The 13,573-nt window shown below is 36.2% G+C and overlaps 2 protein-coding genes across 4 annotated transcripts in view; both read right to left on the reverse strand.

Moving 5' to 3' along the window:
- Window positions 1-1,108: 1,108 nt before the first annotated feature.
- LOC119766421 lies at window positions 1,109-2,019 on the reverse strand. The gene is made up of 2 exons (XM_038250956.1): window positions 1,810-2,019; window positions 1,109-1,753 (listed from the first exon to the last, which is right to left on the reverse strand). Exons 1-2 carry the CDS (start codon window positions 2,017-2,019, stop codon window positions 1,109-1,111), a joined length of 855 nt encoding a protein of 284 aa, XP_038106884.1.
- Window positions 2,020-5,491: 3,472 nt separating this feature from the next.
- LOC6037028 (MAGUK p55 subfamily member 6) overlaps window positions 5,492-13,573 on the reverse strand; it is a 69,900-nt gene continuing 61,818 nt past the window's right edge. For all 3 annotated transcript variants that reach the window (XM_038252817.1, XM_038252816.1, XM_038252818.1), the window contains exons 4-9: window positions 9,160-9,417; window positions 8,889-9,099; window positions 8,657-8,827; window positions 8,431-8,594; window positions 6,409-6,483; window positions 5,492-6,289 (exon numbers count right to left, since the gene is read on the reverse strand). In XM_038252817.1, the coding sequence (XP_038108745.1) occupies window positions 6,113-6,289; window positions 6,409-6,483; window positions 8,431-8,594; window positions 8,657-8,827; window positions 8,889-9,099; window positions 9,160-9,417 (1,056 nt within the window). In that variant the 3' untranslated portion in view covers window positions 5,492-6,112. The remainder of the gene's footprint in view (window positions 6,290-6,408; window positions 6,484-8,430; window positions 8,595-8,656; window positions 8,828-8,888; window positions 9,100-9,159; window positions 9,418-13,573) is intronic.

The following is a 13,573-nucleotide window of genomic DNA, read 5'->3' on the forward strand; positions in this document are numbered from 1 at the left end:
AAGCTAGATCAGTTGCGAATAGGTAACAGTCATTGGCCACCAACGGCGCCCGCCATGTCAGTTTGTAGACCTCGATTTTAAGGGACGGGAATGTTAGTTAGCGCAGGTTGCTACTAGGGCAGCTGATTTACTCTGTGCTTACACCCCACGAGCGCCAGGAACCTGAAAACTTGTTAGTAGGATAGGTTGTTTGGTCAGGATTCATCATTGAAGATGATGATGCGACCCAAAATCATAGTGTTTGTTGAAAGATGTTATATATTATTCTCAAGGCAAACAATCGGATGCTGCGGATGAGACATTTCCCGTTTATCGGTTGTTAAATTTTAAATGAAATGGTCTAGTCTTAGACAGCCGGCTGTGGAAAGATAGAACCAAAATCATTTGTAATTAAAGAATGAAGGATTAAACAATGTAACTTTTGACTTGAGATGATTTTACGAGTTTTAAATGATTGATGTTTAGTGAGGTACTGATTAACGGTGCGAACGACGAGTTTCGATGTGTATCGAGCTGAAATGGTATGATAGGGTGTTGATAGGGTCAAATCAAACTGGCTAGCTGTCATCGGGACAGCCAAAGCCAGCCGCACCTTCACACGCACACACGCACGCCAAAAAAACGAAAAAACAACACACCGACGGCGGACGCGAAAATTCTACGACCCTACGGAAAGGAATCGCAAATCTGACTGGCTCAACTGTCATCGAGACAGCCAAAGCCAGCCGCACCTTCACACGCACACACGCACGCCAAAAAAACGAAAAAACAACACACCGACGGCGGACGCGAAAATTCTACGACCCTACGGAAAGGAATCGCAAATCTGACTCTTTGTATGGCCGAACATAAGTATGACCCATAAACTACTCTAAAATGATTTAGAATTCTTAAATCCAAGATGGCGGCCAAAATGGCGGGGAAAACATATTGAAAAATGCTTTATTTAGACTTTCCGAAGTCCCATACAAACCTTCGGATAATCGAAACTTCGGATAATTGAGGCTTCGGATAATCGAGTCTGGACTGTATAGCAAAATTAAACAAATTGTTCAAATTACAACTTTATTCATCTTTCTAATGACAAGTCTCTACAAACAATCCCCGCTCAAACCTCCCACTCGCAAAGCTTCCGGGCCTTGGTCGAAACCCAGTGATGGTAGCAAGGCAGCCTGAACCCCAACCGCTCAAACATCCCAATCGATGCCACGTTCGTTTCGCTAACGTTTCCGTAACAATTCCGGCCACGGCCGGCCAACTCCCGGGCGATCGCCTTTGTCAGCAGCGTTCCGTACCCCTTTCGGTAGTGCTCCGGGAGTACCTCCAGCGGACCAATAGCTCCCGTTTGCCACTGGAAGCACCAACCGAGCAGCTGGCCGGATTCGCTGAACAGTCCCATCGAAACGTTCCAAGCCGCTAGGCGCTTGATAAAGTACTCGGACCCGGAGTTACGGTGAGGCCACAGTCGGTTCGCGTACACGCCGTGCTCGGCGGTGAGCTGTTTGAGCTGCAAGCCTTGCGGGAGCTCAATGTGGAACTTGAGTGCTTCTTCTCTAGGGAGGTAGAACAGGAGAGATTTGTTGTAGAAACGCGTCTCGATGTGTTGCTGCTTCAAGACTGCATCCACGGTTGACCAATGAGCGTCTAAGACTACACTGATTCTATAACTGTAATCCCAATCTATAAGCCGGAGGGCTCGCTTTAAGGAGTTGCAATCTTCCTCTAATGTATACAGGAATATTTGAAAGCGATCCTGAAAAGTGATTGTTTAAAGTTACCAAATAATACCAGCAAAACAATTCTACTCACTAAAACCAGATAGGCTCCAGTCTGTCTCCAATTACCGTTCAAGCTAAGAATCTCCAGATCTTTAATCTTGGAATCTTTCTCGTCCCAGTCAATATAGTTCTGTATGGTATTATATGCCAACTCATGCTTTGGCCACTCAAATTTGAATAGATCGCGAAGTTCTTCCCAGCTTTCGCGAATAATCGGTTGTAGCACGTCTGGAGAACACATTGCGTACTTCTGTTCCCAATCGTTGACAGTGGTATACTGTCAAGACCGAAGCATGAACGAGCAGTAATTGGGATATCTGTTAAGATTAGATATGCGCGGGGTTTTATATGACAAGCAGTTGATGAATAACTTGGAGTTTGGATTATCTTTTGTGTAAAACAATTCCACGAACGTTGCTAACGCAGATCTATTCAAATACCTTTCAATTCGCCCATTCACACAGCCTCACAAAGTAGTGATAGTCAATCGACTTGAACATCCCATGTTAAAGCAGCATTATTTGGCAAAAAAAAAGAGTGACAAGCATTTGGAGATACGAGAATCAAGAGTTAATGAAATCAAAATCAAATGGTAAACAGAGGAATTAGTGAAAAAGTACGAATCAGTAGAGAAAAATGAAAACAGGAGATAGATGGTAGCTGGAAATGGAAAGGAGAGAAACCCCGTTCTGCGATGTTCAGGTACATCCACAGCAGTTGACTCAACATACAGCGAATCAAAACAATACCGTCTACAATCACAAATAACTTCCCTTTCCCACATTGACGCGCCCCTTTCTTCTAGCCGTCTCGACTCTGACCCTCGCTGGTCAAAGGTTTACGAGCCGTTTCCACAGGCCACCAGCTAGGTTACACCTTGTCATCATGATGACTAAGCCAAGCCAACGTGGAGGTAAGAAAATAGGACACTTGCAAGGAACCAGAGCTAAACTGTTTTGACCAACAGCACTACGGATGTAGTTGAGCAGTTCTCTACGGAATCGGTCTTTTTTCTTTAATTTTAATTTTTGTATTTTTTAATCCGGCTGAAACTTTTTTGGTGCCTTCGGTATGCACAAAGAAGCCATTTTGCATCATTAGTTTGTCCATGTAATTTTCCATACAAATTTGGTAGCTGTCCATACAAAAATGATATGTGAAAATTCAAAAATCTGTATCTCTTGAAGGAATTTTTTGATCGATTTGGTGTCTTCAGCAAAGTTGTAGGTATGGATATGGACTACACTGAAAAAAAATGATACACGGTAAAAAAAATTTGGTGATTTTTTTATTTAACTTTTTGTCACTAAAACTTGATTTGCAAAAAAACACTATTTTTATTTTTTTTTATTTTTTGATATGTTTCAGAGGACATAAAATGCCAACTTTTCAGAAATTTCCAGAATGGGCAAAAAATCTTTGACCGAGTTATGATTTTTTGAATCAATACAGATTTTTTCAAAAAATCGAAATATTGGTCGCAAAAATTTTTCAACTTCATTTTTCGATGTAAAATCGAATTTGCAATCAAAAAGTACTTTAGTGAATTTTTGATAAAGTGCACCGTTTTCAAGTTTTAATCATTTTTAGGTAACTTTTTTGAAAATAGTCGCAGTTTTTCATTTTTTTAAAATAGTGCCCATGTTTGCCCACCTTTGAAAAAAATATTTTTGAAAAGCTGAGAAAATTCTCTATATTTTGCTTCTTCGGACTTTGTTGATACGACTCTTAGTTGCTGAGATATTGCCATGCAAAGGTTAAAAAACAGGAAAATTGATGTTTTCTAAGTCTCACCCAAACAACTCACCATTTTCTAATGTCGATATTTCAGCAACTAATGGTCCGATTTACAATGTTAAAACATGAAACATTCGTGAAATTTTCCGATCTTTTCGAAAAAAATATTTTCAAAAATTTCAAATCAAGACTAACATTTCAAATGGGCGTAATATTGAATGTTTGGCCCGTTTGAAATGTTAGTCTTGATTTGAAATTTTTGAAAATATTTTTTTCGAAAAGATCGGAAAATTTCACGAATGTTTCATGTTTTAACATTGTAAATCGGACCATTAGTTGCTGAAATATCGACATTAGAAAATGGTGAGTTGTTTGGGTGAGACTAAAAAAACATCAATTTTCCTGTTTTTTAACCTTTGCATGGCAATATCTCAGCAACTAAGAGTCGTATCAACAAAGTCCGAAGAAGCAAAATATAGAGAATTTTCTCAGCTTTTCAAAAATATTTTTTTCAAAGGTGGGCAAACATGGGCACTATTTTAAAATGAAAAACTGCGACTATTTTCAAAAGTTACCTAAAATGATTAAAACTTGAAAACGGTGCACTTTATCAAAATTCACTAAAGTACTTTTGATTGCAAATTCGATTTTACATCGAAAAATGAAGAAAAATTTTGCGACCAATATTTCGATTTTTGAAAAATCTGTATTGATTCAAAAATCATAACTCGGTCAAAGATTTTGCCCATTCTGAAATTTCTGAAAGTTGGCATTTATGTCCTCTAAAACATATCAAAATAAAAAATTAAAAATAGTGTTTTTGCAAATCAAGTTTTAGTGACAAAAGTTAAATAAAATCACCAAATTTTACCGTGTATCATTTTTTCAGTGTAGTCCATATCCATACCTACAACTTTGCTGAAGACACCAAATCGATCAAAAAATTCCTTCAAGAGATACAGATTTTTGAATTTTCACATATCATTTTTGTATGGACAGCTACCAAATTTGTATGGAAAATTATATGGACAAACTAATGATGCAAAATGGCTTCTTTGGGCATACCGAAGGCACCAAAAAAGTTTCAGCTGGATTAAAAAATACAAAAAAAAATCGAAAGACCGAAATCTCAGAGAATTGCTCAGTTGGGCTCCTTCCGGGATGTTCCTCGCCTGGGCGTCAACCGACGAGTATCATCAGTATCATCCAACCTTGGTCTGCAATTTCAGAAATGGACACTCATGGAGATAAAATCAAAATTTAACTAGCTATATCTCAAATACGGCACATTTAATCAAAAACGGGAAATTACACTTTATCTAAAGTTTTATAAGATTTCTGTGTTTTTTTTTTTTTTTTTCAACAAACATGATTGAAAAAATCATGATTCAGTGTCAAAATTTTTGTCCGTACTTCTCTTGCTCACAAGTTGCGGGATTTTGCCTCATATCAGATAACAAAAAAAATCAAAAATTAAAAACAAAATGGTGAAAAAAAGTTTATTTTATAATCGGCAAAAAAAAACCGTGTACCTACGTTTTCAGAATAGTCCTCATCAATACCTACAACTTTGCCGAAAAAACCAAATCGATCAGAAAATTCTTCCTTCAGATACAGATTTTCGAATATTCACGTACCGTTTTTGTATGGACACTAGACAGCTTACAAAATTGTATGGAGCCTTCTATGGGTGAATCAATGAAACAAAATGTTTTTTTTTTGTCATGAGAAGGCCCCTACAAAGTTTGAGCCAAATGAAAATATTCAAATATAATCCATAACTTTTGGAAACTATTTTTGGCAATTTTTTGGAGTAAGAAAACGGATTTAAATTGTATTGCAATTATTTATTTTTTATAATAATGAAAACTTTCTTTTAAAAATTATATTAAATATTGAAAAAAAGAAAAAAAAATTGTGTAGCTTCGCTCAGGATCACTTATTATATTTCTTTCAACAAAAACAAAAAATCACGGTTCCGTTGCTTTTTTACTTTATTCGTACTTCATAAAATCGATGAAAATCTACAACAAATATTACTATGTTAAACAATTCTTTGAACTTAACACTCGCTACCGGTAGAAATAAAAACACTTCGCATGCAACCGCGGTAATACATCATGGAACGAAACCATTCGCCCATTCGCTTGCACTTCAAACATAAGTTTCCCCCGATTTCTAGGAGATTCGACGATATACTTTTAAACTCAATCTTACTAACTTGCCCTAGGCAGCTAAATTACAGAACTAAAAGTAATGGACGAAACAATTTCTCTTCACTATTCACTGAATATCTTAACGCTGTCCTTAAATGCTATCAAAAATGGTTTTTGTATCGAAGATATTGAAGGCGTTTTTCGCTGATTACAACTATTTGTATTCTTAATAGACGGCTAGCGATAATGATTATCCAATAGTACGACATGGAGATTATGAAGTTTAACATGATTGACTTTTAATAGTTCATGAATATGGAAACAGCAATAAGCGTGCAACACTCTATTGAGGAATTGTATGGCTCCCTTTCCCTTATACACTGTATATTATTTCAACGTTGAACACATCTGTAACGCGTTGGAAGCTGCTCCTCCTCCTCCCTAGTAGATCCAGTTGACCGGCACCCACTGGTGCTCGTGGCTGAGGGCCTCCAGCGCGTCCGTCACGGCCCGGAATGTGACATCAAAGTCCTCGTTGACAATCACCATGTCCAGGTACTTGTCGTACTTTCGCTGCAGCAGGGCACTCTCCTCGACCGCCGAGATGAGGTCGTCGTCCTGGGAGGAAAAGTTTCAAATCAGTAGTTGCATTGGAAACGAACCTGCATCATCTGAGATGGGTGCATGCGCAGAAGGGGTTGCAACGGTCACCGTTCACGTGGAGAACGTGCGCTTACCTCGTACAGTGATGCCAGCGATTCCAGGGTCTTGGCTCGGCGTGAACTGAAGCGGATGGAGCTTTGCCGGTCGAACTAGGGAGAAAACACACAAAAAGTCGGACACACATTTAGCAGGCGCATGCATTTTGTTAGTTTAAAATGAGTACTATCCAATAACTTATTGAATAAAAAACAGTTTGTATATCCAGAGTTTTTTTTGAAAAGGACCGATAAACTATTGTCTTTCATATGTTTATAGGACCTAATCAAAAAAAACTCTAGATATGGTGCCATGAAATATCCATGGTTAAGTCATATCAACACGATTGGATCAACAAAGGGCCACTTTATCAATATCCTTTCGAGCTTGTGCAGGCCGATCAATTTAAAGTTAGTGTTAATCTTCATATGGACCATGTCAACTGAGTACACTTTTCGACACGACCATCACCGATTTGGACCAAACTATTAACGGAACGTTCATCTATAGATCAAAAGACTTTCTTCTATTTTCAATTTATAGGAAACTGTCCAAGAAATGTCATAAATAAGATAACTTTGAGATTTAAATTAGCTCAAATGTTCATGCTAAATATGATTATAAACGCATGAAAATGAATTTTAAATTGTTATCCCATACAATTTTTGAAGATTTCTGGGAAAATATTTTGTTTTGGCCCCTGACTTTCCGACCCGATTTTGAAGGATCGGGAGCGACATAAACTTCAAAAAATATTTGGAAGGACCTAACTTTTTATCACTGAAATTTAAAATAATATTCCAAAAAAATATTATTTGGTCTTAAATATGAAATAACGAAATAATCTATTTTTAAACTTTTCAAATGTAAAACAAAATTTAATAATTTGATATTACTTTAGTTGGAGAGATCAGAAAATTTCACAAAAGTTTAAATTTTTAGCATTTTAAATCGGACCTAGAATCGGACCAATAATTTCCGAGATATCGTCACTTGAAAATAACAGGCAAATTAGGTGACACTTTGAAAAATATTTGCAACGGCCTAAATTGTAAAAAAAAATAGTCTGAGACACTACAAAAATTACTGCATACTTCTTTTTACTTAAAATATAAGTTAGTAAAAATGTTAGTTAGAAAAACACAGCCAAAGTTGAGTAGACCTCTTAAAAAAATGACATTTTTAAAAAACATTCGCAAAGTCACATAAAATAAGTAAAACTTCCAAGCCTGAATTTTTCTAAAATTTTAAGAGTTCTTCTTTCCAATGCTTTTGAAAGATCAAAATTGAATGAAATGGATATTTGGCGATTTAGAGTTGTAGAGAAATCTAAAAAAAACTAAAATCTAAAAAAAAAATTGCCTATAAGTTGCTAAAACATGACGGTTTATCAAAAAAATGTAAAGTACTTTTCGATTGCAAATTCAATTTTGCTTTATAATATGAATTTTAATATTGTTTTTTTTTGTTGTCCACATTTTCGATATTTTCCAAAAACATTATTTTCAAAAATTCATATCTTCTCAACAAGTATTTGCCCATCACGCACTTTTGCCCAAAAGATGTATTTTAGTACTCTAAAACATGTGAAAATTTTCAGAATAAAAAATACCTATTTCAGGAATTAATTACAACCTGCAACTTTGCCGAAGACACAAAATCGGTCTGAAAATTCCTTCTCGAAACACAGAATTTCATATTCAAATGAGTGCTATAATGAACTTTTCAGTACTTACAAGAAAAGTGAGTATTTTCAAAACGGATTTGCAAGAAATATTTCCACGCAAACAAGATCAAAGTTTTCACAAGATTTGATATTAAACATACTGTCATCAGGGGTGACATTGTGTCTGCGGGGTGTGATTAAGTCACATAAAAATGCTGAAATTTGTATGACCCAATCTCTTCGCCCAGACCCAATGGCACCCCTGATATCAACGAATATCAAAATTTAGGATTAAGTTTAACATCAAAAACATAAGTCTCATGCCAAATCACAATTGACACTGATCATCATCACCACAAATCAACGTTTAAACATATCAACCCAACAAGCTCACCTGCAAACTTCTCTGCGAACCATGCGCCGACCGACGCTCCGCGTACAGCTGCTTCAGCTGTTCCATGCCGGGCGACGCCACGAAGATCACGTACGGCATAAACTCGGCACTGTTGTGCAGGATCTTCAGCGCGCTCGGTGCGCAATCGAGGACGCACATTTTGCCTAAAAATAAAATTTGCTTTCATTAAATTGAACTCAACTTGAGGGACTCAAGTCCGCCCTACCTGACCGGATAATGTCCCGAATCGAGTCCAGATGGGTTCCGTACAGATTTCCGTTGTGCTCGCCAAACTCCAGGAAGCGATTCTCCTTGATTTCCTGCTCCATGTCCTCCCGCTCGGTAAACCAATAGGCTTTGCCACTTTCCTCCAGCGGTCTCGGCGGACGGGATGTGTCTAAAATTTAAAATAACAGCTCAGAAAACTTAAGATTTGAATCACTTTAGTCATAACTTACGTGGCAAAACCGACGCAAACTTGTCCGGATCGCTGTTGATGAGGCGATTCTTGAGCGTTCGCCGACCCACGCCCGACACCCCGATCAGCACCAACGTTTTCCGCTTGAACGGTGGCATCTTGGTAACTTCCTCGTACAGCATTAGGTCGGCCTTGTCAAACTCGCCGTTCTGCTTGGTTTTGTACATGGTCTTGCGTTTCTTCTTGGAAATCTAGAAAAAAAATAAGAAATATTAATTCTGGTCAATCCTCCCACTGATTCTCGATCTTACCCTGGTTCCACATATGCTAATCTTGTGGACAAAGTCCGCCTCCGGGGGCACGTAAGCCTGGCGCCGTTCCTCCAGCTCCTGCGACGGGATCAACCCAATCGGACCATCTTCGCCGGCGTGCCGCGCTTGCCACCAGTTCGGGTCCTTCACGTTGATGATCTGCAGAATGTCTCCGCGCTGGAATGATAGTCCAATCTCCTGGCACGGCAGCAGATTGTCCTCCGTCGGGTCGTAGTCGAAGAGGGCGCGCATGTAGCACTGAAACATTGTGAAGGATTGTTTAAAACGCTTGCAAGGTTAGACAAAACTTAACGCTACCCTAATCTGGCTCTAATTCGAGGTTAGTTTGTTCTCAGAAACCAACTTTCAAAACTAAATCTGTGCAATATTTACAGTACACATTGCAACTCTCTAGCATTTCTGAGAACAGAACCTCAAGACTACCCTCCACCCTAATACTGCTACTTAATCGCTAGTCTCGTTAAAAGTTACATACATACAGTTAAACATTGAAGAAGTGCACTTGTTTTAGCCTACAGGTAGAGAAGGTAAGAGGTGTGAGCTCTGTGAGGAAGAACTACTACCGCAGGCTGACCCAGGTTGTGGTGGTGCTTTGAGCGTGAGTATGGTAATTTACGTTATTGTAACACACAAATCTTGCACACGGAAATCACTCGGTGTTGGTGTTGATCGTCTTGTTAATAAGTTGCCATTTTAGAGCAAAAATCAAAATAACAACCAGAATCACAAAAAAACTTATATTTTGGTAACTTAATTTCTGAATCCAAAACTTCAGAACGACACAAAAAGGTATTAAACATTCAAAAATAATAAAAAAAATATCGCTGAATTTTAAATATTTTTTTCCGAATTTTAAAAAGATAAAAAAAATGAATCATGCAAAAAAAATACAGAAAAACGTAACCTTATGAAGTACTTATGCCAATGGTAATGGATAGGTTTGATGATACTTAAAAATCAAAGATCATCCCCGATCCAATCTTTGCCGACTGAAGCGCATAACCATTTGCGAGCGAACATGACTTGCTAGCTGCCAGCGACTTCACCAATCGCGATACAAAAATCTCGTGAGTTTTTTTTTGTGCTCCATTCGTCGACCCGAGTAACAAACGAATATGCTCAGAGAAGAGAGAATCTAACAAAATACCAGCACGGCGCTCACTTGGCCTGCACTACCACAGTTGGCCGTGAATTTGTATTTGGAATGATGGAAATTGCTATCAAATGTGCTTTAACGTTGTTTACACATAAATATTGCGAAATATTTTTAATGACATTGATTAAAAGTATTTTAATAAATGATCAAAACAAAGCCGATGGCAGACTATTTTGAGTCAGCTTTGAGCGACATAGCGCTATAGGAGTAGAGAGAAAAGGAGAGAGTATTCAGTACCGATTGGTGCGGAAGTGACAAACGGTAAGAATACATCAGAGCAGTTTTGCGTCGCACTCGATTTGTGCTCGCGTGTTGATGAACGAAGTTGACTTTACAGCTGTCGGCCACCATTGCTAGTACCAACCACTAGTGTCTTCCTTGTTATCTACAAGGACTTCGCCGCCCTGGGCTCCTAAGTGTAAGAAAGTATGGCACGAAGCGACGGCGCCGAATACCCATATTTACACAAAGAATTTTAGAGCGCCCGCCGCGGGATTCGAACCGGCGACCTCTGGATTGTGAGTCCAGTGCGCGGTCCGATTGATCCACATGGGCGGGACATGATGAGGCCAGGGCCGTAGCCAGGATTTTTGTTCGGGGGGGGCTTGGGTTCAAAAATTCAAAGGTTATGGAAATCAGTAAATCAGAAATTCCATTTGTTTAAATTCACCTGGCTAACGGTAAGATTATTGAGACGAATTATAAAACTGTAAAATAATGTATGCAAAAAAGATTAAAAAAAAACTTCATCCTATGTTTAAAATAAAATAAATTGAAGAAATTGCTTCATCAAAAATCCACTTTTTTTTCATATACCATGTTTATATATAAGGATTTGAAAAGAAAGTAATTTTCTTACGTTTTCTTGGATTGTTGAAATTTAAACGAATTTCATGAAAAACTGTCCGCTAGCAAATTATCGTTAAATTTAAAATATACCCTAAATAAATTTGTGATCAAAAAAAATGCCAGAAGAATGTTAATTTATCTCACTTATGTATAATTTCGTTTATCAACAAATCTGGATGAAAAACTTATGAACAAATAAAAAAAATAAAAATAAATTTCTACTATCTAATTTAAAACCGTTTAGATTGAAATTTTTAGCTGTGTGTATATTTTGATGGCAAATTTTATAATTAAAAACTATGAAGTGAAAAAAATTGTTGCACGATTTTTAAACAAAATAAAACTCATAACTTAACTTTTCTTGAAATTTTATTTTAAAAAACATTAACACTGTTTTATTAAAATTGTTTTAGGGCTATTGAAGCTATTGCTTATTTTCTAAATATAATGCATCCTCTCCCAACTAAAAAAAAGTTTAAGTACTGGTTATATTAAATTCCGTTTTTTTTACTGAATTTTAATGTATAAAGAGATAATAAGAAATGTTAAATAAATAGCGCCGCAATATTTACTAAAAAAATGCATTTATTTGAAGCAAGCTTAAATCATAGTTTGATTTTTACCGATAAAATCAAACAAAAAAATGCTGAAAAATTGCTTCAGAATTTTGAGTATTGATAAAATCATGCAAATCGTTGAAAATTTTTAAATCAGATCCTTATTTCTAAAAGTTTTTTTTATAGCAAATAATATATGGTTGAGTGCTGTCAAAATTTTATCTTCGAATAAATATAGTTCAATTTTTCCTTTAACCCTCTACTGCCCAAATTTTTTTTTCGAAAATATTTATTTTTCCCTTGTTTAGGAGGTCATTTTGAGCAACTTTTGTTCTACAAAAAACTTTACTTCTCTTGTTTTGTGTTTATCTTGTTTTATTTTTAGTATTTTAATTTGCATTTATCTTCTTAGTTTATGTTTGTTTTTGGTAGTATTTGGCCTATTCTACCACCTGATATAATTTCATTTTGCCTATCTAATTTTTTCACGTTTTTACCGTCACTTTTTAAAATTTTTGCATGTTTTTCACATTTTCTGCTATATAATGGCACCATCATCATTTAAATTGCAAAAAAATGCGTAGAGGCATAGTCCGGGACACTAGAAAAATTACTGCATACTTCTTTTTACTGAAAATATAGGAAATTATAGTAAAAAACACAGCCAAAGTTGACCTCTAAAAATAACATTTTTAAAAACATTGGCAAAGTCACATAAAACAACTAAAACTTCCAACACTGAAATTTTCTAAAATTTTAAGAGTTCTGCGTACCAATGCATTTTAAAGATCAAAAATCGGTTGAAAAATTGATTTTGGCGATTTTAAGATCGAAGCCCGTCTAAAGGCGGGGTTAGGTTGTAGAGGGTTAATGTGACTGAACAAACAGTTCAATTCCAAATTGAAAAAATCCAGCAAAGAGTATCACAAAATGCTTATAATAGTAGTTTATGCAACAAGTTGCAAAAAGAGGATTTTTTCAGCACGAGTCGAACATTTATCCAACGAGGTTAACCAAGTTGGATAAATACGACGAGTGCTGAAAAAATCAAGTTTTGCAATGAGTTCCATACAACATTTTTTGCAATTCCGAAAAACACCTATTGAGTGAAATTTTAAGTCAAATTTTCATGTGTTTTGTCAATAAATCGTTTAAATTTTAAAAAATGTTGAAAAGTGTTACTTTTCGAAACAAGTGCTGAGAAGTTCATTTTTTCAGCACCTATTTCAGTGTTGAAAAGTAGAACTTTTCAGTATTTATTTTGAAAAGTGTTGCTATTCGATTCTGTTATTTTTGGTACAGAAAAGTAGGCTATTTCGTCGTTCAAGAATGACAGGAAAAGTAAGTAGTTTCACGACGGAATTGCAAAAACATTATTATAGGTATGCTGGAGTCAAAATAAATTCATAAAAACATTTATTTTTCAAATAAAAATATGTCTTTTCCGATTTTCGACCAAAAATCCTAAATTCACAGTAATTTTCAAAGAGCACTATTCATTAAAAAAAATTAAATAAACACTATCCAATGTATTGAAAATAGTGTTCAAACAATTCAGCAAAGTTCTCAAATGAGAATTTGTTTTTAACCATGAAGAACCGTTAAAGATTTGTCTACATACTCGTTCCTGAGACACAGCTTATTGAAATTTAAAATAAGATTGTGCGATGAAAAATATAAATACATATAAACACGATTAACACATTGAAATCTTCAATTATTTTTATTGCTGTCCGAACTGTATTTTAATCTGAAGTGAGTTTTGATAGAAAATATGAGTGTACATGAAAATAGGAGAAAAATGTTTCACTAAACTGTTGGTAAACATGGC

The sequence above is a fragment of the Culex quinquefasciatus genome, chromosome 2, assembly GCF_015732765.1.
Source record: "Culex quinquefasciatus strain JHB chromosome 2, VPISU_Cqui_1.0_pri_paternal, whole genome shotgun sequence".
NCBI lineage: Eukaryota > Metazoa > Arthropoda > Insecta > Diptera > Culicidae > Culex > Culex quinquefasciatus.

What these genes read in the sequence shown, in the direction of transcription:
- LOC119766421 (XM_038250956.1), bottom strand. Translation starts at nt 2,019, where the DNA reads ATGTGTTCTCCAGACGTGCTACAACCGATTATTCGCGAAAGCTGGGAA. An exon ending in CTGGAGCCTATCTGGTTTTA is followed by an intron (nt 1,754 to 1,809) that starts GTGAGTAGAATT and finishes ATCACTTTTCAG; the next exon opens with GATCGCTTTCAAATATTCCT.